At 46.5% G+C, this 23,227-nt stretch overlaps 2 protein-coding genes across 12 annotated transcripts in view; both read left to right on the top strand.

Moving 5' to 3' along the window:
• Window positions 1-12,729, top strand: part of Nbr1 (NBR1 autophagy cargo receptor) — a 31,299-nt gene extending 18,570 nt beyond the window's left edge. For 3 of the 11 annotated variants that reach the window (XM_021178339.3, XM_021178338.3, XM_021178335.3), the window contains 10 exons: window positions 649-798; window positions 1,269-1,344; window positions 1,830-1,940; window positions 2,158-2,340; window positions 2,463-2,537; window positions 4,309-4,726; window positions 6,532-6,638; window positions 7,457-7,514; window positions 8,184-8,289; window positions 11,372-12,729. In XM_021178339.3, coding sequence (XP_021033998.1) covers window positions 649-798; window positions 1,269-1,344; window positions 1,830-1,940; window positions 2,158-2,340; window positions 2,463-2,537; window positions 4,309-4,726; window positions 6,532-6,638; window positions 7,457-7,514; window positions 8,184-8,289; window positions 11,372-11,545 — 1,458 coding nt within the window. In that variant the 3' untranslated portion in view covers window positions 11,546-12,729. The remainder of the gene's footprint in view (window positions 1-648; window positions 799-1,268; window positions 1,345-1,829; window positions 1,941-2,157; window positions 2,341-2,462; window positions 2,538-4,308; window positions 4,727-6,531; window positions 6,639-7,456; window positions 7,515-8,183; window positions 8,290-11,371) is intronic. The other 8 variants (XM_021178340.3, XM_021178344.3, XM_021178343.3 and 5 more) reach the window with 8 other exon arrangements.
• A 518-nt stretch (window positions 12,730-13,247) lies between these two features.
• Tmem106a (transmembrane protein 106A) lies at window positions 13,248-21,717 on the top strand. The gene is given in 10 exon segments (XM_085829549.1): window positions 13,248-13,319; window positions 13,561-13,681; window positions 14,754-14,980; window positions 15,670-15,733; window positions 17,251-17,404; window positions 19,657-19,797; window positions 19,902-19,945; window positions 20,736-20,778; window positions 20,780-20,790; window positions 21,138-21,717. Coding segments are annotated over 8 exon segments (783 nt in total). The 5' UTR covers window positions 13,248-13,319; window positions 13,561-13,681; window positions 14,754-14,772; the 3' UTR covers window positions 21,256-21,717.
• Window positions 21,718-23,227: the final 1,510 nt, after the last annotated feature.

The raw sequence follows: 23,227 nt of genomic DNA, 5'->3' as shown, positions 1-23,227 counted from the left end.
CCAGGCCTCAAACTCAAAGAGATCTACTTGCCGGTGCAGGCAATCCCAGAGGACTTTTGTCTGTAATGGTGCTTGCTGCACCAGGAAAAGAAGGGTAACCTGGCTGGGTGTGGTGGTGCACGCCTTTAATCCCAGCACTTGGGAGGCAGAGGCAGGTGGATTTCTGAGTTCGAGGCCAGCCTGGTCTACAAAGTGAGTTTCAGGACAGCCAGGGCTATACAGAGGAACCCTGGCTCAAAAAGAAAGGCAACCTGGCCTGCTACTAAACTCCTGGTAGCGTTTCTCCTTAACACTCATCTCCTAGAGTATCCCTGAGCCCAAAGACATCTTCATCTGCCTGTTGCCTGCTGCAGTCTGTTGTTGCTTTTTTGTTAGTGGAACAGACTCCACTGTTTGAACTTAGAGCTAACCAGTGTTAATTTCCTGGTTTGGGCTAACTGTACTTTCATTAGGTTATAGAGGATGGTAGGTGAAGGAACAGTATGTGAACTCTTTACTGTTTCTGCAGCTTTTCTAGACGTCCTAAATAAAATAAAAAATGTAAATGTAGAGGTTCTGCTGTGTTTTTATTTTAGGGGAGACCTTGTCAGCCTGGTGCTTGAGCTCTGTCAAGGTCGTAAAATATATCCCAATTATTTGTCCCTATAGGAAGCTTTTCTTCTAGCTGAAGAAGAGATTCCATTGGGTGAGGTGACAAAGCAGACAGAAGGGACAGGAGCCAGTGCCTCACAGAAGACAAGATGCGCTGCCAGTGAGAGGGAGCTGTACATTCCATCTGTGGACCTCCTGACTGCCCAGGTAAGCAGTTGGAGCTCGGAGGGACAAGGGCAGAGAGAGTGAGTACTGACAAACGAGCTTTCACCTTGTTACTGAGAAGGTGCTGTAGCCTTCATGGCCCTGGGGAGTTAGAGATGGGCAGGCTGGATCCAGTATCTCATGAGGATGAGATGGTTCGTGGAGCAAGTTTCTAAACTGTTTGCTCCTGAGTGTGAAGCTCAGGCTTGTGCTTCCCCACGGCTTCCCTCCAGTGGTCTTGTAAGCCTAGCCTGCTTCACTCACCTGGCCACTGTCTCTTCTCCCCCTGCCAGTTAGAGTTTGAGAACACCATGTTCCTTTTTACCTCTTCTAGTCACTTGGTTGAGGGGGGCCATGAATTTAAATAGAATTGAATCCAGGCAATGTCCAGGAGACCTGAAGGTCCATTCAGGAAAGAGCATGGCTCCCACTTGTGCTGCAGACACCTTTATTTGGCCATCTCTTTTTTCTAGGACCTGCTGTCCTTTGAGCTGCTGGATATAAACATTGTCCAAGAATTGGAGAGAGTGCCACACAACACCCCTGTGGGTAAGACTGTCACTTCATTCATCTTGTTTAGGTGTTGGCATTACACGGTCTCTTCTGGGTCTGCTGTGCAGTGCTAGAGGATGAGGATCCCTCCCATGCTGTGACAGTGAAGTTGTACCCATAGTCCATCTCTTCCTTTCCCTGTCGTCTGTCAGTGCCACAGTACACGTGTGTAAGGGCTGCCGTACTGTAAAGGGACCCCTTCTTCATTCCCTCCCTTTGTTCCTTTCTTCATAGTTTTGTATATTGGCTTTGACCTTCTAGGCCATTTACTTGTTTGTGACTCAGCTTTGATCAGCCAGAGCTAGTTGCATTCCTGGTGAGCTAGAAAAGTTCTTGATGACATGACAGGTGGTGGAGCATATTTGGGTTTATTTTAACCCTGCAGGAAGCAAGAAACCTACAAACTGCTGCTTCTGGACACTTGATTGTTTATGATGTCATGCTTTCTCTCGGTTGATGGTTTTCCTGTCTTCATTCTCCAGATATGACTCCCTGCATGTCTCCTCTGCCACATGACAGTCCTTTAATAGAGAAGCCAGGCTTGGGGCAGATACAGGAAGAGAGTGAAGGGGCGGGATTTAAAGCACCTCCTGGTAAGGGGTTAAATATCTGTAAAGCACGTGCCTTCCCTTTCCATCCACCTCTCCTCACATGTCCATTCCTCATTACCTCTACCTCAGCAAATCGATGTCCCATGGCATCCCTCACTCTCTACGTCTCATGACAGCAGGAGCAGCTCTTCCCCCACCCAGGCTTAGGATGCACTGACTGGTGAGAGCTCTCAGCTCTTCAGACACTAAGTACAGGCAGGCTTTGTATGTCTTTCAGATTCCACTGTATCAGCAAAGAGGAAAGCTGAGACCCCTGCTTCGGTCGAAGAAACAGAAGAAGACCTGAGTGGGACCCAATTTGTATGTGAGACTGTAATTCGATCCCTTACCTTGGATGCTGCTCCAGACCACAACCCTCCTTGCAGGCAGAGGTCCCCACAGAGTGAGTGTCCCTAGATTCCTTGCTGAGGAGGGAGGGAGGTTGATCTTGGTGGGCTTTTGACCATGCTTACTAGAGCACCGAGAACAAAGAAGCCACCCTAACTCGTTTCTGTCCTCTCTCAGGGGAATTACAGCTGTATTCCACTGAGGGACAGCAGCCACTTGTGCTGCCTGGATTCTGCAGAAAGGATTCTTCCTGTAAGTTGACAGGATGCCTCAGCAAAAGCTTCCATTGGCAGCTGAGTCTTCTCCTTTCTCCCAAGGGCAGCAATCTGAAAAGTGGGAGATAACACAAGAATGCCAGCCTGTCCCCAGCATTAAATTCTACCATAAAAACCCCTTTGCGGTTCTGGAGAGTGGCTGTGGATAGAGAACTTGTCTTACAAGCTCGGGGAGCTCAGCTCCATGTCCAGCACTCAGTAAAACCTCAGGTGTTGTGGCAGACCCTGTCTCAAAAGTAAGGTAGATGGACAGACATTTACAAATGCCTTTAATCCCAGAATTCCGGGTGCAGGTGTAGGCACATCTTCTCTTAAGTTTGAGGCCAACTATGTAGTGAAACACCATTTCAAACAAAAGATGTGGGAATGGCTTCTAGGGAACTACACCCAGTGTTGGCCTCCTCTCTGGTCTTCAGGCAGTCTCACTTATCTACCTGCACACTTGTGCACTAACATGCACAAGACCTTCAGAACAGACTGTATCAAATTGGTAGAGCCAGTTCCATACGTCTCAATAACTATCCAAAAAAATTCAGTTTCTATTGCATCATAATAATACCAAATTTGAGGGCTTGGGAAGAGCCCTTACTCTGTAAACGAGACCTGAGTTTCAATCCTCATTACCCAGCTAAAAGCCAAACACAGCCCTATCTGCCTGTAACCCCAGCATCAGGGAACTGAGACAAGTAGATCCCCAGAGCTCACTGCCAGCCAGCTTAGCCAAAATGGTCAACTTTAAGTTCAGGGAGAGCCCTGAGGAAGACACTTGGTGTCCTCATCTGACCTACATGCACACATTCTGGTATAATCAGTATATATCACAACATACAAAAAAAGAATGAGCCGGGCGTGGTGGCGCACGCCTTTAATCCCAGCACTCGGGAGGCAGAGGCAGGCGGATTTCTGAGTTCGAGGCCAGCCTGGTCTACAAAGTGAGCTCCAGGACAGCCAGGGCTATACAGAGAAACCCTGTCTCGTAAAAACCAAAAAAAAAAAAAAAAAAAAGAATGAAATTTGACCTGCATATACCTTTAAACGTGATTTTCCTGTTTTTGCTTAAAGTGAACATGCACATGAATGCTTTTTTTTGTACATACAAATAGAAGAAAGGTGTGGAAGGATAAACCAGTTATTCACAGTTACTGCTCTGATAGGATCTTGAGGCCTTTCTACCCACTCCTAAGATTTACCAGTGTTCTCATCCGACTGCATCACTTCTCTAAGGAGCAGACAACATGAAGTGCTTACCTCGAGTCCTTTTTCTGGCACTGATAGCTAGCCTACGAGTTGTGTTTTTTTAATTTAAAGATTTATTTATTATTATAAATAAGTACACTGTAGCTGTCCCCAGATGCACCAGAAGAGGGCGTCAGATCTCATTACGGGTTGTTGTGAGCTACCATGTGGTTGCTGGGATTTGAACTCATGACCTTTATAGAAGAGCAGTCAGTGCTCTTAACCGCTGAGCCATCTCATAGTCTCCATAGCTTATCAGTTCTGATGGAGCTTTATCTCAGTCTTAACTTCCACAATAAAAAGAAAAAAGGACAGTAGGATTCACAGTGCTCATTGGAAGCCTGGCTGTTTGAGCCCACACACCTGTTTCTATTGACTTCCCATCTATTTGTTTTGGCATCGCCTTGAGACAGAATACAGTCATGGCTTCAGAAACAGCCCATTCCTCTGGTTCTTTCCACTGTGCCTGTTGTGCGACCTCTTCCCTCACAGTGGTTACTTTTATCCCTTAGTGAAATTTGCCTTGCCTGAAGAAGGACCGCGTGGAGATGAGAGGGAGGAGATTGTCCACATTGTTGAGGAAGAAGTCGTTGAGGAAGAGGAGGAAGTCCAAGATGAAGAAGTTCAAAGTCAGTCTTCTGCTTCCTCTGAAGATTATATCATCATCCTTCCTGAGTGCTTTGATACCAGCCGCCCCCTGGGGGACTCCATGTACAGCTCTGCGCTCTCCCAGCCAGGCCTGGAGCGAGGGGCTGAAGGTGAACCTGGGATCGAGTCTGGGCAGGAACCAACTGAGGCTAGAGAGAGACTCCCAGAGAGGGAGAGCCAGCCACAGGAGCAGAGCATCAGCGACATCCTCACAACCTCACAGCCTCTGGACACGGTGCCTCTAGTCCCCGAGGTGGCAGGACTTCCAGCAGCATTGTCCAGGTACTGCTCAGCACCTCAGCCCCCCTGTTCTCCGAGCTGGAATGACCAGCTTCATCTCCAAACCTTCCTTTTCTTTTTTTTTTTTTTTTTTTTAAAGATTTATTTAGGGCTGGTGAGATGGCTCAGTGGGTAAGAGCACCCGACTGCTCTTCCAAAGGTCCAGAGTTCAAATCCCAGCAACCACATGGTGGCTCACAACCATCCATAATGAGATCTGATGCCCTCTTCTGGAATGTCTGAAGACAGCTACAGTTTACTTACATACAATAAATAAATAAATCTTTAAAAAAAAAAAAAAAAAAAAGATTTATTTATTACATGTAAGTACACTGTAGCTGTCTTCAGACACTCCAGAAGAGGGCGCCAGATCTCGTTGCAGATGGTTGTGAGCCACCATGTGGTTGCTGGGATTTGAACTCTGGACCTTTGGAAGAGCAGTCGGGTGCTCTTACCCACTGAACCATCTCACCAGCCCTTCCTTTTCTATAATCTAAACTTAGGTGAATAAAAATTATACTCAGATTTCTCAGCACTTGTAAATTTGAGATTTAAACAAATGTTTGTTTTAGTTACCCTTACTTCCCTGAACATAGACTGTCTACTGACTTTTTTATAACTAAGAGAAAAATCTTTAAATACAAACATCTCTGGATGATCCCTTTATGTTTTGATTCTTAAGTTGAGTGACTGTAACAAAAATGTAGGTGAGGATTTGTCAGCTCCAGGGAGAGCATTGCTTGGTGAGTGTGAGGGCCTGCTCAGCAGTTAGGGTATGTATTAAGTAACTTAATGTAGGTGAGGATTTGTCAGCTCCAAGGGAGAGCATTGCTTGGTGAGTGTGAGGGCCTGCTCAGCAGTTAGGGTATGTATTAAGTAACTTAATGTAGGTGAGGATTTGTCAGCTCCAATGAGAGCATTGCTTGGTGAGTGTGAGGGCCTGCTCAGCAGTTAGGGTATGTATTAAGTAACTTAATGTAGGTGAGGATTTGTCAGCTCCAAGGGAGAGCATTGCTTGGTGAGTGTGAGGGCCTGCTCAGCAGTTAGGGTATGTATTAAGTAACTTAATGTAGGTGAGGATTTGTCAGCTCCAAGGGAGAGCATTGCTTGGTGAGTGTGAGGGCCTGCTCAGCAGTTAGGGTATGTATTAAGTAACTTAATGTAGGTGAGGATTTGTCAGCTCCAAGGGAGAGCATTGCTTGGTGAGTGTGAGGGCCTGTTCAGCAGTTAGGGTATGTATTAAGTAACTTAATGTAGGTGAGGATTTGTCAGCTCCAAGGGAGAGCATTGCTTGGTGAGTGTGAGGGCCTGCTCAGCAGTTAGGGTATGTATTAAGTAACTTAATGTAGGTGAGGATTTGTCAGCTCCAATGAGAGCATTGCTTGGTGAGTGTGAGGGCCTGCTCAGCAGTTAGGGTATGTATTAAGTAACTTAATGTAGGTGAGGATTTGTCAGCTCCAATGAGAGCATTGCTTGGTGAGTGTGAGGGCCTGCTCAGCAGTTAGGGTATGTATTAAGTAACTTAATACCACGTCTACTGGAGCTGGGTCATTGTCTCTCCTCTTCCTATAGAAAATGCGGGAGCCCTAAATATAATACATAGTGCTCAGGAAGGGAGAGGTGACTTGAATGACGCCAGTTTCTCTAGCTGGATTGTGGCTAAAAAGGACATCGGAGAGTGGAACTCAGTCCTTCTGACTGTCACACTTCCAGATTCACACATGATGGGATCAGCAGCCACGCTGCTGCACTCTCCTAGTGCTTGTGGCTGCTCTTCAGCTCACCTTCACTGTTCTCTCTTTCTAAAGGAGCGCCCCTTGTGGACAGTGTGAGTCATCAGGAGTGGATTCACCAGGAGTGGATTCACCAGCTACCATGCACGAAGTCCCCCCAGTCCCTGATGACATCAGAGGAGGTAAGCCAGGCTTGATCTTCACCTGTCTCCCTTGCTCCTTTCCAGTGGACACTAGGTATGAAGAGGCTCTCTGTTTCTGAGACCCGTGGCCTTGTTCAGAGACTTGGCCTTTCCTTCTTTCTGTACGCCTCCCTCATGCTCTGGGTTTCCATTCTTTTTTGTTTGTTTGCTTGTTTTTTGTTTTTTGAGACAGGGTTTCTCTGTATAGCCCTGGCTGTCCTGGAACTCACTCTGTAGACCAGGCTGGCTTCGAACTCAGAAATCTGCCTGCCTCTGCCTCCTGAGTGCTGGGATTAAAGGCGTGAGCCACCACACCCGGCTTGGGTTTCCACTCTGTCTGCAGATCTTGCAGAGGTGGGCACTGTACTGTGGTGGGAAGAGCGCAGCCTTGGAAGCAAGCCAGCCTGGGCTCCAGCTCCAGTTTTGCTTTTCCTCACAGACTAATGCGGCAGCTCAGCTGGTTTGTGATGCCTTCAGGACTGTGCCCTTCTTAGAGGTCTCAGGACTGTAGAACTGTGAAGGAGTCAGGAGGTTCCCCACTCAAAGTCACTTCCTCTACAAAAAATGCCCAACCTAAAACTCTGCGAACTAACACATCAGGGTTACAGGATTAGAGAGTTATTTTTCTACTCGATGATGTCTCCAGCATTTCTAGACAATTTGCCTTTCTCTGTGACTTAAATCAGCCACAGACCTTTCTAAAACTTAAAAGAGGTAAAGAAAGAAGAAAAAAACTTCAGACACCCCCATTAACTTGCCGCCTGCCTTGATAATAGCTTGTGGGTGCTACAGCTAACCAACAGCTCTTTTGCTTTTAGAGCCCAGAGGCTCAACAGGACTCGCAAACAGCAGACAGAGGAGCTGTGACCACTCAAGGTAAAGACCTTGTGAAGTCTCTTCTTGAGAAACAGGAAGACATCCCAGCATTGCTTCTGCTTGAATGAGCCTCTGAGAGCAGGTGGCGAGCACCTTAAATGAGCACCTTTCGAGCACAGGAAGGAGCACCCTCATTCCTCCTTGTTCTTACTTCTGACACTTATGAGCACCACCGACAGAGAGCTAAAGCTTATGCTGAAGTGTGTCACTTTTAGGGATTACCCTAAAATCCACCTCACCTGTAATGCCCAAGACGACAGGCAGGCCAAGCCCCAGGTGCATCTAGCTGTTTTTCTTACATACCGCTGCCTCTCTGGTCCCTGCCGTCTCAGATCAGAATCCAGAAAAATCACATTTCCTTCACCAGGTTTTCTCTGAGATGTACAGACAGATGGCTGATATCCAGGTGTGCCCATGACCACATTAATTTTCAGCTGGCGTGGTAACTAGGGCTGTGCGTTTCCTGCAGTACTCAGGTCTTCTGCCAGCCGAGCCAGAGCCCTGCAGCAAACCAAGATCTGTAGCTATGAAAACAGTTCATTCTCTCTTTTTACATCTGATTTTTTTTTCTCTCTTAAGGATACCTTATTTTTCATCTCAAGATTATCACCCACATTATCTTTTAAGGTCATGTTTTATTAGGGGAGATAATTTGGTTTTCCTCTGTAGGCACCACAATGGGAGCAGCATTGCTGGAGGACTGGTGAAGGGGGCTTTGTCTGTTGCTGCCTCTGCGTACAAGGCCCTGTTTTCTGGGCCACCAGTCACTGCACAGGTCAGTGTGTGGTTTCTTTTCCTTAACTTCAGCCCCCAAGGCACCAGTGCAAATGGCAGTGTCCTTCTGTCTGGATTGGCAATTAACATGGCATGGACTATGTGTAGACATTCTCTTTAATGAACACACAGCCTGCCTGCCGTTTCCTATCATTTTAATTAATTAAGCTACTCTGGGGAAAACAGGAAAAGAACCTAAGATTTGTTGAAGACCTACTGCATGTACAGAGTTGCTGTTCTACAACAACGTAGTGGACATACTACGGGATGATAAGACACACATTCCTGTCAAACAGCTGTAGGGAATTGGCAGAGTATATACATTTCCAGTACAGGATAGGACATTGTGCTAGTGCATCTCCACCTATTGGGACTAAGGCTTCTTGGGAGTTAGTATCTGAAGCACAAAGCAAGTGTACCCCAGAAAAGTAATGCTGGATATGGTAGCTCTCACCTATATTCCCAGCTGCTCAGGAAGCAGAAAACTTGCAAGTTCAAGGCCAGCCTGGGCTACATAGTAAAACCTTTTTTCAAAATAAAATTTGAGAATATAAAACCATAAAAAGGTACAAATGTAGTTTAGTAACAGTAGAACTCTTGCTTAGCACCCTAGGTTCAGTTACAGGTCTTGTCTTCTCCTTTGAAAGAGAATAGTGTAGCTGGCTAGTAAGAGTTGTAAGTGAGTGGGTGATGGATTTGATCTAAAGAGGAGAGAAAAGACCAACTCTAAGTGCGGGGGTTTTATTTGAAGACATAGAAGGGGAGGGTTGTTGTGTTGTTATGGGTTTGTTTGCTTTTGGAACAGAGTCTCTACATATCTCTGGCTGTCACTGTAGACCAGGCTAGCCTTAAACTTACAAATTCATCTGCTTCTGAGAGCTGGGATTAAAGGCATGTGGCTCTACACCTCCATTAACATAAGAGAGATAGGAGTATGAAGACCTGCTGGCGATTTACCAAAGGAATGCAAGGATATATCTCAGGCTTTAGCCTAGGTACTCTCATCAAGCATTACAAGAAGGAAGTAGGACAGTGAATAAAGGTGCTTGCTGCCAAGCCTTGACACCTGGAGTTCCGATCCCTGGAAGGAGAGAACTGACTTTCAAGTTGTCCTCTGGCATTCACATGAGCACCCCACACACAAACATAAAATAAAATGCATAATAAGCCGGGCGTGGTGGCGCAAGCCTTTAATCCCAGCACTTGGGAGGCAGAGGCAGACGGATTTCTGAGTTCAAGGCCAGCCTGGTCTCCAGAGTGAGTTCCAGGACAGCCAGGGCTACACAGAGAAACCCTGTCTCGAAAAAAAGAAGGAAGAAAGAAAAAAAAGAAACAAACAAACCGGGCTGGCTACTGGCTAAAGCCGTTAATGGACTGAATAAACTTGTCCTGAGCTCCTCATTTTGGCTAGGAATGTTTAATCCCACCACTCATTTCCCCTGTATCCTTATTGAAAATCTCCTCCTCTCTTAGCTGGGCGTGGTGGCACACACCTTTAGTCCCAGCACCTGGGAGGCAGGGGCAGGCGAATTTCTGAGTTCAAGGCCAGTCTGGTCTACAGGGTGAGTTTCAGGACAGCCAGGACTACACAGAGAAACCCTGTCTCAAAAAAATTAAAAAAAAAAAAAAAAAGCATAATAAATACACCCCCAAGTAAAACAAGTTTATTACTTGCCAGTTTTCTTAATGTTGAGTTTACAACTTATCCAGATTAAAAGTGAAATCATGCAGCATACAGTTGGCTGTGTGCGCCTCCATTACAGAGGACAGTTTTGACCTGAGGCTGAAGTTTGAGAGTCATTTACATACAGGTTCTAGCTGGAGCTGTGTGATTGGATAAGATTATCCAGGAAAAATAAAAGGCAGAAGCAGCCTTTTAAGTATCAAAGCAACAGGATTCTACTAAAACAGAACTTAGAAGAAACAGGGCCACTGCTGGAACTTGGGGAGGTTTATAAGAGGTCAGTAGACAGTGCTAAATGCTGCAGAGAGCTGTGACCTAATGGTGAGGAATTTGACAATTCAAGTATGCCTTGCTAGCTACGTGGGGGAAGGAAGGTAAATATTAGTCTACATGTCTACACTAGGCAGAAGGTGGTGTTTATAAAAGAGACTTGAAGCCGGGCGTGGTGGCGCACGCCTTTAATCCCAGCACTCGGGAGGCAGAGGCAGGCGGATTTCTGAGTTCGAGGCCAGCCTGGTCTACAAAGTGAGCTCCAGGACAGCCAGAGCTATAAAGAGAAACCCTGTCTCGAAAAACCAAAAAAAAAAATAAATAAATAAATAAATAAAATAAAAGAGACTTGAGGTTGGCAAGCCTAGCAGTGAAACATGTTATCAGTACAGATGAGAGGAAAGATTTCTGAGGTAGTAATGGTAAAGAGAAGAACATGTGCCGGACATGATGGTAACATCCTTTAATCTCAGCACTTGGGAGGCAGATAGATCTCTGTGAGTTTGGGGGTGGGGGGGGTTGTTTCTGTAAATGGGTGTTAGCTTCCTCTTAATAAGATCACTTCTGTTTTGAGAGTAAAAAGTCAAAAAGACTGCCCAAAATATAATTTCACAAGTCTACGCCCATCTTACTTGCATATCTGGTGAGGTTCTGTCTCAAGCCATCCTCAGGAAGTCTCTCTTGCTCATATTTGCTCATTACCACTATTTTATGTTAAAGTCTTTGAGGCTTCTCGTCAGCTTGCTCTTCAGTTTTTACTTGGCTGAAGAATGGGTGATTTTGTTTGTTTGGGGTTTTGGATACAAGGGCTCATTCTGTAGCCCAGGCTCATGCCAAACCTATGTCCTTCCTCCAAGCAGGAATCACAGGTATGAGCCACTGTGCCTGAGCATGCTGCTTTCAGAAGGTCCTCTGAAGCATCCTCCTCCTGTCACCCTCTCCTTCAGTTACGCACACACAAGTCAGAAGCACTCTCAACCCCAGTGACTTGTTAGGGAAACAGGAAAGTTGTGCCCTTGCATCTAATTACCCAACACTTTGAATAAGGAGGAAAGACTAGGATGACAGTGTAATACAGATTTGCAAAGAAGCAAATTATTCAGAAAAATGTCTCCTTGTCTCTGCACAGCCCGTCGTTTCTGAAGATCAGACCGCAGCCCTGATGGCCCATCTCTTTGAAATGGGATTCTGCGACAGGCAGCTGAACCTAAGGCTGCTGAGAAAACACAATTACAATATCCTGCAGGTTGTGACAGAGCTCCTTCAAGTGAATAACAACGACTGGTACAGCCACCGCTATTGAGGACTGACCTTGTATTAAATAACTGCCTGCCGCTCAGAGGTGGTCTCTCTGCTGTCATTGAGTGTGGGTGGAAGCCCTTGCTTGCTTTTTAATCTGATGAATCTATGTCTCTGAATTGTCAAAACAGTACCTGTTACAGTATTTTTTGGAGCAAATCAAAGGCCAGAACTTAAATTTTCACTGTAGAAATGGGATGAATGGTAGGAAGACAGTTTTCAACTCACCTGGACAGAACTCTCGCCGCTGTAGTCTGTGGAAGCGTGTAACTTGGACTTCCTTAGATCGCTTTTCCTTCTGCTTGTATTGAAGTTGAGTATTTTCCTTTGGTTCATGTGGATGTTTTTAATGGGCTGTTAAATATTAGTTTGGTTTTTCTGTTTTTTAAAGATTAACCTTGAATGTTTTCAAGAATTATTCACCTAATTTCTATAACCAATCGCAAGCCTCATAGCTACATAAAGACAGCAGATCAAGAAAGTCATATTCCTCAAAGACTTAGAAATGAGGAACACTTTGCTTTCAGAAGGCCTGGCAGGAACCTGGAAGGACAGGAGGCATGCAGGTTAACCCATAGCACCCATTGAGCAGTGTCTGTCAAAGTAATTTTGCATAAATTTTATTTAAGGAAAATCCTGGATAGTGTGAAATATTTTGCTAATCCTATAAGGGGGGGCACCTGTTACAGAAAGGGAAAGTTAGTAGGCATCCTTTTACCGACTGTCACAGCAGATCAGGAGAACAAGCATGTGCAAATACTCAGTAAGGTCGGGTGTGGGGGAGGGGACACAGAAATGCTGGTGACTTTCCGAATGTGTGTAATCCCCTTTTGAGGTGTCCAGCCCTAGAAAGCCGAGAACAGGAAGTAGTGCTTTGGGGCTAACCCACAGAAAGGTTAGTTTACCGTTAGACTAGATGGGAAGAAGGTCCTGTCAGAGTTCTAGGTCTCATTTAGTTTAAAAGGGGAGCTTTGGGTCCAGATGGTGAAAGAAGAGGCAACACAACACTAAAGATTTTATTCATGTTTGAGAAAAGGTATCTGAACTCCAGCTCAAAGGGGATAGTTAAAATAGTATTATTTAACTTAGTTGGTATTTATAATAAATGGCGATTTTAATTACTCATAATATGTTTATTTACAATCTAACTCTTGAATGCTTCTAAATAAACCACAATTCAAACTGCAAGCCAACCAAGCTGTTTATTGTTTAAAATGCCTTCCTGGGGTTTGGGGTAGAGGCAGAGCCGCATGATGTCGGTAATTGGGTAGATTTGGAGGGACCTGTCCATCTGGGTCCAGTTTTTCGTTCCGTTGTACTTGCACATAGCCACTTAAAAGAATTGTGAAGGGGCTGGTGAGATGGCTCAGTGGGTAAGAACACCCGACTGTTCTTCCGAAGGTCCGGAGTTCAAATCCCAGCAACCACATGGTGGCTCACAACCATCCATAAAGAGAACTGACTCTCTCTTCTGGAGTGTCTGAAGACAGCTACAGTGTACTTACATATAATAAATAAATAAATCTTGAAAGAAAAAAAAAAAAAGAATTGTGAATACGTGAACTTTGAAACTCGTACCTGAACTAGTTTGGTCCTGGCGATAGCAACATTTGTCCTGTGAGACTCGCAGAGCCGGAAGTGTCTTCCAGTGGCCGCTCTGGAGGAGAGGGCGGGGCGGGGCGGGAGCGAGGGGCGGGGCCGAGCCCGGCTTGGACTCCGAGCTTGTGTTAAATGTGCAGCTCCCGCAGTTTCGATTTTACTGAGGGCGTTGTCACCTGGTAAGGCGTCCCCGGGACCCCATTTCTTTACCCTTTTCAAAGCAAGAATTCAGAGACGTTTGGGCTTACTCAGCGCCCAACGCGTAGTGCCCAAATTTGACTAACGGCCAGTGAGGTGGGATTTAAAATCCTTCCTCGATGAAATCCTACCTTTTCGTACCTTGCCCACCATAGCAGAGTCCCCTAGTAGAGAGGACTTGACCCTCCCTGCTCCCCACTTTCAGCACATTGACTCTCTCAGGTCTCTGCTGAATTGAGCTGTTCACCTCCACCCTACCCTAGAGGCCCTTCTCCCCAAAGGAGCATTCCAGAAAACCCAATCTTGGCGCTGAGCAGAGCCTGGAATCCCAGACCTAAACCAGGTGAGTAAGGGTCTTTATTTTAGCCCAGGAAGATGTGAGTATCCTAAGGAGTTACTGCGTCATTCAAGCCACTACTCAGGGATTGGGGGAAAGTTCAGACTTGGCCTTGACTTTGCCTTAGGAAGAACAGACTCCGAGGTCCCAGAGAGCAATGAACAGGATCTAGGCTCCTTCCCAGTCCAGTTTCACAGGGTTTCTTAGCCACAGCTCTTTTTTTTTTTTTTTTTTTTTTAAGATTTATTTATTTATTACATGTAAGTACACTGTAGCTGTCTTCAGACACTCCAGAAGAGGGTGCCAGATCTCGTTACGGATGGTTGTGAGCCACCATGTGGTTGCTGGGATTAGAACTCTGGACCTTCGGAAGAGCAGTCGGGTGCTCTTACCCACTGAGCCATCTCACCAGCCCCACAGCTCTTTTTTTATTTGTTGTTTTTTTTTTGTTTTGTTTTGTTTGTTTGTTTGTTTTTTCGAGACAGGGTTTCTCTGTATAGCCCTGGCTGTCCTGGAACTCACTCTGTAGACCAGGCTGGCCTCGAACTCAGAAATCTGCTTGCCTCTGCCTCCCGAGTGCTGGGATTAAAGGCGTGCGCAGCTCTGACCTCTTAAATTCCAGCCAAACTCCGGAATATAAAGATGCCTGCCTTCTACACTCCCAATCAGATTTCAGGCCTGTCTGCTCTGGGATTTCTACAGAGTAACCACTTGATTAGAAAAGACAAAAGGACCCTTCCATAGTAGGAAGCTGTGCTTCCCGCTCCTAGTCCTACTTAGGTTCCCTGTCTTTAATATAAAGGACAGCTCAGCTTTTCCTGGTTAAAAAAAAAAAAATTCTACATTCACTTGCAGAAATCTCTTAAAGTGGAATAACTTCTGCTTTTCTTTGATTTCCTCTGAATTGAACTCTTACTTAAAAAAAAAAAAAAGAGTTCCAGGGCACCTCCCAAACCGTTCTTCCCTAAGCAAAAGCTTCTTAGATAATGGTAGGGCTTCTTGCCAATCTTAAAAACTTAAACCCTCACATCAGTGCTAACAGGTTAATAGCTCTGAACCTTGTTTTATTTCTCATTAGTGAAAAATTCCACTGGACTATGGGTAAGACAGTCTCCCAGCTCACCTCTCGGAAGGATGAGTACAAGCCTATCCTACCTGATAACCCAGCCATGGCCAGCCAGGCTGCCAACTACTTCAGCACTGGTAGCAGCAAGCCAGCACACTCCTGTATGCCTTATGAAAAGGCTGCTAGTTCCAGCTTTGTGACTTGTCCTACCTGCCAAGGCAATGGGGAGATCCCACAAGGTGAGTAGCCCAAGGCTCTGGAAACACTCTAGAAACCAGGGGTCGATCCAGATCTGCCCCTCTGCATCTCCTGGAGTAGGTAGACCTCTCCTCCGTATGCATTCTCAGGCTGGCCAAGAAGTACCCAGGTCCTGCTGTGGTTCTATTCCCCAGCTCCTAGAGGAAAGTTTCATGTCTGTCTGTTCCTCAAGCCAGTGTCTTGGGATTTGGGAAGTTAAAAATGACCTTTTCAAGCCAGGCGTGGTGGTGCACACCTTTAATCCCAGCACTCCGGAGACGGGGGCAGGTGGATTTCTGAGTTCAAGGCCAGCCTGGTCTACAAAGTGAGTTCCAGGACAGCCAGGGCTACACAGAGAAACCCTGTCTCAAAAAAAAAAAAAAAAAAAAAAAAAAAAAAAAGACCTCTCCAAAGGAACAGGGCCACCTCTGACTTTTTAGTGACTCAGTGTGTCTCATATCTGGTTATGGAAGTCCCCATTCCTCTCCGAGCTGAAAGCTGGGCTGTCAACTTCAGTTTTGACAGTGTTCCCAATCCTGCCATGGGACAGAGGCAGCGTGCTCCTGGCACTGCAAGATGGAGTGGAGGGGCGCTTGAGGGAGGCTGGCATAGGAAATGTTTGTCATGGTTACTCCTTGACATTCTCATTCTCTCTCTCTCTCTCTCTTTCCCTCTCCCTCTCCCTCTGCAGAGCAAGAGAAGCAGCTGGTAGCCCTCATCCCTTATGGAGACCAAAGGCTGAAGCCCAGACGCACGTGAGCTTCATACATCCCTTAGGGGCTGCCTTACTTGTCCCCCCTCTTTTTTTTTTTTAAGATTTATTTATTTATTCTATGTAAGTACACTGTAGCTGTCTTCAGACGCACCAGAAGAGGGTATCAGATCTCATTACGAGATGGTTGTAAGGCACCATGTGGTTGCTGAGATTTGAACTCAGGACCTTCGGAAGAGCAGTCGGGTGCTCTTACCTGCTGAGCCATCTCACCAGCCCCTGTCTCCCCTCTTTTGATCTCCCGGTTTGTTTGTTTGTTTGTTTTCCTCTAGAAGCCCGAGTCTCACTGTGCTCAAACTTACACTCCATTCATGTTTCCAAGGATTGTTTGTTTAAGAATGGTAGTATTAGCGGGTGGGATTGTAGCTCACTGATAGTGTGTTTGCTTAGCCAGCATGCACGAGGCCCTGGGTTTGATCTTTAGCAATAAAAAGCCAATGCCATAGTTTTGCTAATTAACTTTGTTTCATAATGTAGGTGACATATGTTAAAATATCATGCCCTATAAATATGTACACTTATATGTCAGTCAAAATATAACAAAATATAAGGCAACATGGATCATAGCTAAGGTATAGCTAAGGCCATTTCATGGCTGTACAAGTCCTTCCAAGAGAGAATAAATCGCCCTGGTTGCCCATACTTTTGCTTTTGCAGTTTATGTTTCTTCCTAGGAGAGATTGAAAACAAGCTGTTCAGATCTCTGTTCTGGACCACTTTAGAACCTCAGAAGCAGCCCTGGGCTTCAGTGTGGTGCCCATGAACCTTTATGTGGTCAGCATCCATTTACCATAGATCCCCGTAACCTCCTCCAAAGACCCTCAGCTTCTACCTGAGAGCTGTTGCCCAGCCTCCACCCCAGCCACTGTACTAAAAGTACATCTCCCAAGAGATGGCTCAGCAGGTCGAGGTGCTTGCTCCCTAGTCTATGACCTGAGTTCAAACTCCAGGCCTCACATGGTAAGAGCAAACTAACTCCCACAAGTGTCCCTCTGTGATAAAATTAGAAACAAGCAGTGCCCCTCATAAAATGCTGAGTCCTGTCTCTTTTAATTCATATCTCTGATTGATTAGCATGGGTAAGTGGTATCCCATTCAAAGAATTGGCTTTAGTTAAATATTAAAACTCAGAGCTCTCAAATAATCGTGGACTGGTTTCTAGTAGTGATCATAGCACTCGTTGAGACGTTGTTGTGTGCCAGGAACAGTTGTTTTTTTCTCTGTGGACCATAGGAAATTCTATGAAATACAGTTATCTCCACTTACAGACATCCTGAGCTTTTGAAGAGGTTAGATAGTGTCGCTCGGCATTATGTCAATGGGGATAGAGAGTTGGGGTGAAAGCCAGGTTGCCTGCCTTCCAATCCTGTTCTGAACCACAGCTAGAGGGCTAAGTGTGCAGTTGCCAGATGATGTGAAAGAGAACATGTCTGGGGGTCTGAGTCCCCTCCGGGTTTCTTTGGTGTTGAGATTTCTCTCTTCCTGCTTTCTTTCATGCAGGAAGCTCTTTGTGTTCCTGTCGGTGGCCATCTGCCTGCTGATTTTCTTCCTTACCATCTTTTTCCTGTATCCCCGACCCATTGCTGTGCGTCCTGTCGGCCTCAACTCCTCCACAGTAACCTTTGAAGACACTCATGTATGGCTCAACACAACGGTACGTGGTAGCCGCTCCTCATTTCACCCCTACGTTCTTCTCCAAAGCACCACCATGTAGCCTAAGGGGTAGATACCAAGGACCTCGTGGTATGCAGACGATTCTGAGGCAACATGAGCTCCGTAGTAGATTGTATGGAATTGGGACTCCGAATCGTGGAAGGTCAGAATCTGGACCAGATCAGTCCTGGGGATGTCTAGGAGAAAAAAATGGAGAGAAACAGAATAGGGTAAAACTGGATATTGGAAGGCTAGAGAAATGGTTTAGCAGTTAAGACCTCTGGCTGTTCTTCCAGAGGACCCAGGTTCAGTTCCCAGCACCCATACGGCAGCTCACACTGCCTGTAATCCAGTTCCGAGTGATTTGACATCCTCACACAGAAATGCATGCAGCCAAAACTCGAGTGCACATAAAAATAAATCTTTAAAAAAAAAAACAGCCTGGCCAGGTGGTGGTGGCATACATCTTTAATCCCATCACTCAGGAGACAGGGGCAGACAGATCTCTGTGAGTTCAAGGCCAGCCTAGTCTACAAGAGTCAGTTCCAGGACAGTCAGGGCTACACAGAGAAACCTTGCCTTGAAACACACACACACACACACACACACACACACACACACGGATCCTGAGCCAGCAGCTTTGATGGGTAGATTCAAGTTGGGTCTTAAATTCCTAAGCTCAAGTGATCTCAGCCTCCAGACTGACTGGGACTGTAGGGGTGCACCACAGAACCCTTAAAGGTGACCCCTGCCATTAAGAGCCTTCAGAGTCCTTTGAACCTGAGGCCCAAAAGGGTGGGATGGGACTCAGGCCAAAGAGCCAGGCTGATGCAGCTGCTTGTGATCTCCATCGTCACCGTTTCTTTCCTGAAGTGGAAAGTCGGTTGGATGATGTTATGTTGGGACAAACGCGCAAAGGAACATTTCCTTAAAGTGGACACGGGAGAGAAGATGTTCTGCTAAAGCAAGCACATGAAAGGATGGGTATGAAGGATACTTGGCTAACATGTAACACGCATGTGTTGGTCTACCTTGCATAGTTGAGCTGTGTTTTTCAGGACGCTATAAAGAGAAACACCAAAGCCAGGTGGTGGTGGCGCAAGCCTTTAATCCCAGCACTTGGGAGGCAGGGGCAGGCGGATTTCTGAGTTCGAGGCCAGCTTGGTCTACAAAATGAGTTCCAGGACAGCCAGGGCTATACAGAGAAACCCTGTCTCAGAAAAAGACAGAGAGAGACAGAGAGAAACAGAGAGAGAGAGAGACAGAGAGAGAGAGAGACAGACAGAGAGAGAAATACCCAGAAAAACCCTTGTGCTGGTGTGCTGCCATTTCTAGCCACTTCTTTTTTTTTTTTTTTTTTTTTTTTTTTTTTGTGGTTTTTCGAGACAGGGTTTCTCTGTGTAGCTCTGGCTGTCCTGGAACTCACTTTGTAGACCAGGCTGGCCTCGAACTCAGAAATCCGCCTGCCTCTGCCTCCCGAGTGCTGGGATTAAAGGCGTGCGCCACCACGCCAGGCTCTAGCCACTTCTGATGACTCACTGATTGACTGCACGTGCTGAGGCAAGGCATGTGGAGGACACGTGATGTTTGGAGGGTATAAATAGGACTGGACAGAGGTGTGGAGGCTGAGCTAGGCTTGCTGGTACAGCTAGTTGTGTAATGCTTGTGAGTCACAAGTCTTCGTTGATCTTCACTTCCCTGAGAGAGGCACAGCAGAGCTTGAGCTGAGGCTGAGTCCTGGCTGTCTCTGCGAGGTCATCATGTCACCGCTGTTGCTAACCTGACTACTGAACTGGACTGCTAGTGTATCCGTGAAGTGTTTGCCAGTAGATAGAGCTGCCGCTGCTGACCTATGCACTGAACTGCTGATTTCCAGACAGCACAGATGGGAGTTGCTCCAAAGAGCCTTTCTAAACTGGTCCACATCCCCCATATCCTTTGTTTTCCACTACTTCTGGTGGATAGTGGGCTACAAGGGAGGTTAACGTGTTTTAAGAACCATCATTAAGGGCTGGAGATATGGCTCAGTGGTTAAGAGCACTGACTGCTCTTCCGAAGGTCCTGAGTTCAAATTCCAGCAATCCCATGGTGGCTCACAACCATCCTTAATGAGATCTGACGCCCTCTTCTGGCGCATCTGAAGACAGCTACAGTGTACTTAGATAGAATAATAAATAAATAAATAAAAACATCATTAAAAATAAGTTTTGAAAAAAAAGTTAAAATTACGCTTTTCCTTGCTGTCACCTCCAGAATGTCCTGAACATCTTCAACAGCAACTTCTATCCCATCACAGTGACACAGCTGACAGCCGAGGTGCTCCACCAGGCCTCTGTGGTAGGCCAGGTCACCAGCAGCCTCCACCTGCACGTCGGCCCGTTGGCCAGTGAGCAGGTAACGCCCCTCTTCCTGGCCAGCCCTCTACACAGGCATGTAATGTGGTGACGGAGAGGGGCCAGCCTGAGGTACAGCTAATCTTGTGCCCCTCTGCTTGACAGATGCCTTACGAAGTTGCCAGCAGGATTTCGGATGAAAACACATAGTGAGTGCCCTTTGGTCTCCTCTCTCCTTACCCAGTTACCTAGTCACTGAAGGGCTGGTGAGGTAAAGGTGTTTGCCACCATAACCTGAGTTTAATCTTCCAGTCTTGCATGATAGGAAGAGAAAGAGAACCCACTCCCACAAGTCGTCCTTTGATATCCAGACATTTACCATTACTCAAGTGTGCCTACACTCAATGATTCTTGCTTTTTGAGACAGTGTTGCTCTGGGTAGCCCTGGCTGTCCTGGAACTTGCTCTGTAGACCAGGCTAGCCTCGAACTCAGAGATCCACCTGCTTCTGCCTTCCAAATGGTTGGATTAAAGGTGCAAGCCACCACTGCCCAGCAACCAAATGTATTTTTAAATTTTAAAAGTATCCACTTTCTGATTACTGGTTTCCTGGTTGCTTCAGACTCAGGGACCCGCCTCAAGCCTGCCCTCTTGTGGGTAGGACTGCAATATGCAAGGGTAAAAGTCCACAGCCTCTTGCTGTTGGGCCTAGATTAGAATAACAGGGTGCAATTTTGTTAATCTTTATGGGAATCGGACTCCTTGAATCTCTGTGGAAGAAAAATACCTAGTTTTCTGCCAAGAAGAGGTCAGCGTGTGCTTGGGCCAATAACGTGGATGGCCAGGTGACCAGGTTCATCCTAGAGAATAAGAGTTAGGGACATCTTAGAGGCTCCTGATGGGAGGCAAGAAAACTGTGCCTTGTGACTTGTAAGTCTCCTTGGAGTTTCCTGAACACCTGCTCACTGTAAAACAAAGTTCAATGTTCTCTCTCTCTCAGCAAAATCTGTACATGGCCGAAAATCAGAGTCCACCATATTCTTTTTGAATATCCAGTAAGTATGGCGTGGAACTCCTGTGTCCCCACTCCCACTTCAGTCTCGACTTAGCCATAATTCACAGAGTAAAGAAAGAGCGCTGGTAGCTGATATCATGAGTCTTTGTTAGCTCCAGAGATTAGGGCTTGTTCCAGATCTTATCCTACACAGGTCTTGCTTATGCGCCCTGTCTGGAGCTTCGGGAACACAGGTCGGGCAGCTGCCTCAGTATCTTGGCAGAGCAGGTAGCCGAAGGAACTGGGAGGGAGGTCCTTAGGGAGACAGCCTCACACACACAGTAGAGCCAAGGCCAAAGCTGTCCTTTTCCCTCCCAGATTTTACCACAAGCCCTGCTTCCTCTCCAGGGGTTCTCTGACCTGCTCCTTCCTAAGCCATCCACAACAGCTGCCCTTCCAGAGCTTTGAATATGTAGACTGCAGAGAAAACATGTCCCTGCCCCTGGAGCTGCCCCGCCCAGCCTGATCTGTCTGCTGCCCCTGGACTCCAGGCACCTGCAAGCTGATCTGCAGCTCAGCTCCATGGAGCTCAAGGAAAGACTGTAGTGACTTTGTTGAAGGAAAAGTCCTGCTTTGGGCTCTGCCTCCCCCTAACACCCTCAGCACACGGAGCTTCTGTAACAATTCATAGTCCCTGAGTCCTCAGACTCCCCCCCCCCCCCCCCGGAGTCATTTCTGATGGATCTTACCCATGGTCTGTGTGTGGAGGAAGGTCTACCTTGGCATTGTCTTGGGACTGAGCATGTTGGTTACCCAGCTCCGCCAAGGGTGGATCTTCAATCGCAATGAAGAAAACGCTGTAGTTTTATCTAGACTTTGCAGCATGGATGAATCTTTTTCAAGTTTTCCTCCCAGTAATAAGTGGCTTTGGGGATATCCAGTGCTGTTTCCAAAGTCTTCTTGGGTGACTATAAATGTTCTCCTGTGCTGTCTGCTTTGATCATGTGATAATGATGGTAATAGACTACTTCTCTCAGTAAATGGTAGACAATAAGGTCCCCTCATCCTTCCTGGTTCGGGATACTATCCCTGGCTTCCAGGAAGGGAGATTTACACCATCTAAACTCTTCTCGATAGTCTAGCTCCAACGCTTTCTTCACAGCAGAAGCCGAGGAGCTGAGGAGAAGCCATCGGGTGTACCCTAGAGCAAAGGCAGAGCCAGTTGCAAAGATATTTATTAAAGAAAAGTTTCTAAGCCCACCATCCAGAGCCCATGTGAGTGGACACAGGTAAGACAGGCAGTAGAGCAGGCCCAGGGGCAGTGTTCAGAAAGCATGAAGGACATAAGCTATTGATACCAGGCCAAAGCTGTGGGGCTCTCATGGATTCTCTGCATCAAGCCCACCCTCTGCTGTCCTCTGGGATGTGACTGAAGAGTGACAGATTCACCAGAATTTCCTCCCTTGCCTGTCACTACACTGACGCCAAACCACAGGTAACCCCCAGTTTTCTACTGGACTTCAGGTGGAGATACGATGTCTGTGTTGCAGGAGAGCAGAAACATGTGTTCTCTAAAGCTAGCTAGCGTCTGCCCTCCAGACAGGTGCAAAGGCGAAGGGCGGTGTGGTTGGGGAAAACTGAATTTGCAGTAAGAAGAATGCAAGGAAAGGGTGGTAACTGAGCTGGGTAACTAGCCTGGGGCTACACAGATGGGGAGGAAGTCTGCACCAAGCTTTCCCTCCTGGGTAGCCAGGGCTAAGGTGTACAAAGAAAAGGAGACCCAGGGAAGTCAAGCTGAGATTAGAGTGTATAAAGCATCGAATGTAAAAGATTTCTAACAATAAATTGTTCTTTAGCCGTGCCAAAGGAAAAGGGGCATTCCTGGACAGAAAAATAAGGGGAGCTGGTGTACCAACATCTCACGAAGAATCTGTGTGTGTGCATGCTTGTGCACATGTGTGTGGAGGTCAGAGCACTTTCTTGGGTGTTCTTTGGGTATTGCTTTTTTTTTTTCCTTTCTTTTTACTGTGTTTTATTTTGAGACAGAGTCTCACTGTATAGCCCTGACTGCTGCTGCCTCCCAAGGGCTGGGATTAAAGGTGTGTGTCCCTGTACTAGACACTATCCTTAAGAAGAAAAGTCATGTTCCAGGGAAGCTAGCTGTATCCAACTCCCAAGTGCTGGGATCTCGAGCATGTGCCACTGTGCCAGCTTTTCTTATATGATTTAGTTAGGGTTTTTATTCCTACAGCAAAAACACCATGACCTAGCCAGGCGTGGTGGTGCACGCCTTTAATTGGGAGGCAGAGGCAGGCGGATTTCTGAGTTCGAGGCCAGCCTGGTCTACAAAGTGAGTTCCAGGACAGCCAGGGCTATACAGAGAAACCCTGTCTCGAAAAACAAAACAAACAAACAAAACAAACAACAACAAAAAAAAACCATCATGACCAAAAAGCAAGTTGAGGAGAAAAGGGTTTATTTAGCTTACACTTCGAGAT

This window comes from Mus caroli, unplaced genomic scaffold (genome assembly GCF_978045245.1).
Source record: "Mus caroli unplaced genomic scaffold, Mus_caroli_1 scaffold_13, whole genome shotgun sequence".
In the NCBI taxonomy this organism is placed as follows: domain Eukaryota; kingdom Metazoa; phylum Chordata; class Mammalia; order Rodentia; family Muridae; genus Mus; species Mus caroli.
This window is presented reverse-complemented; position numbering and strand designations above follow the sequence as displayed.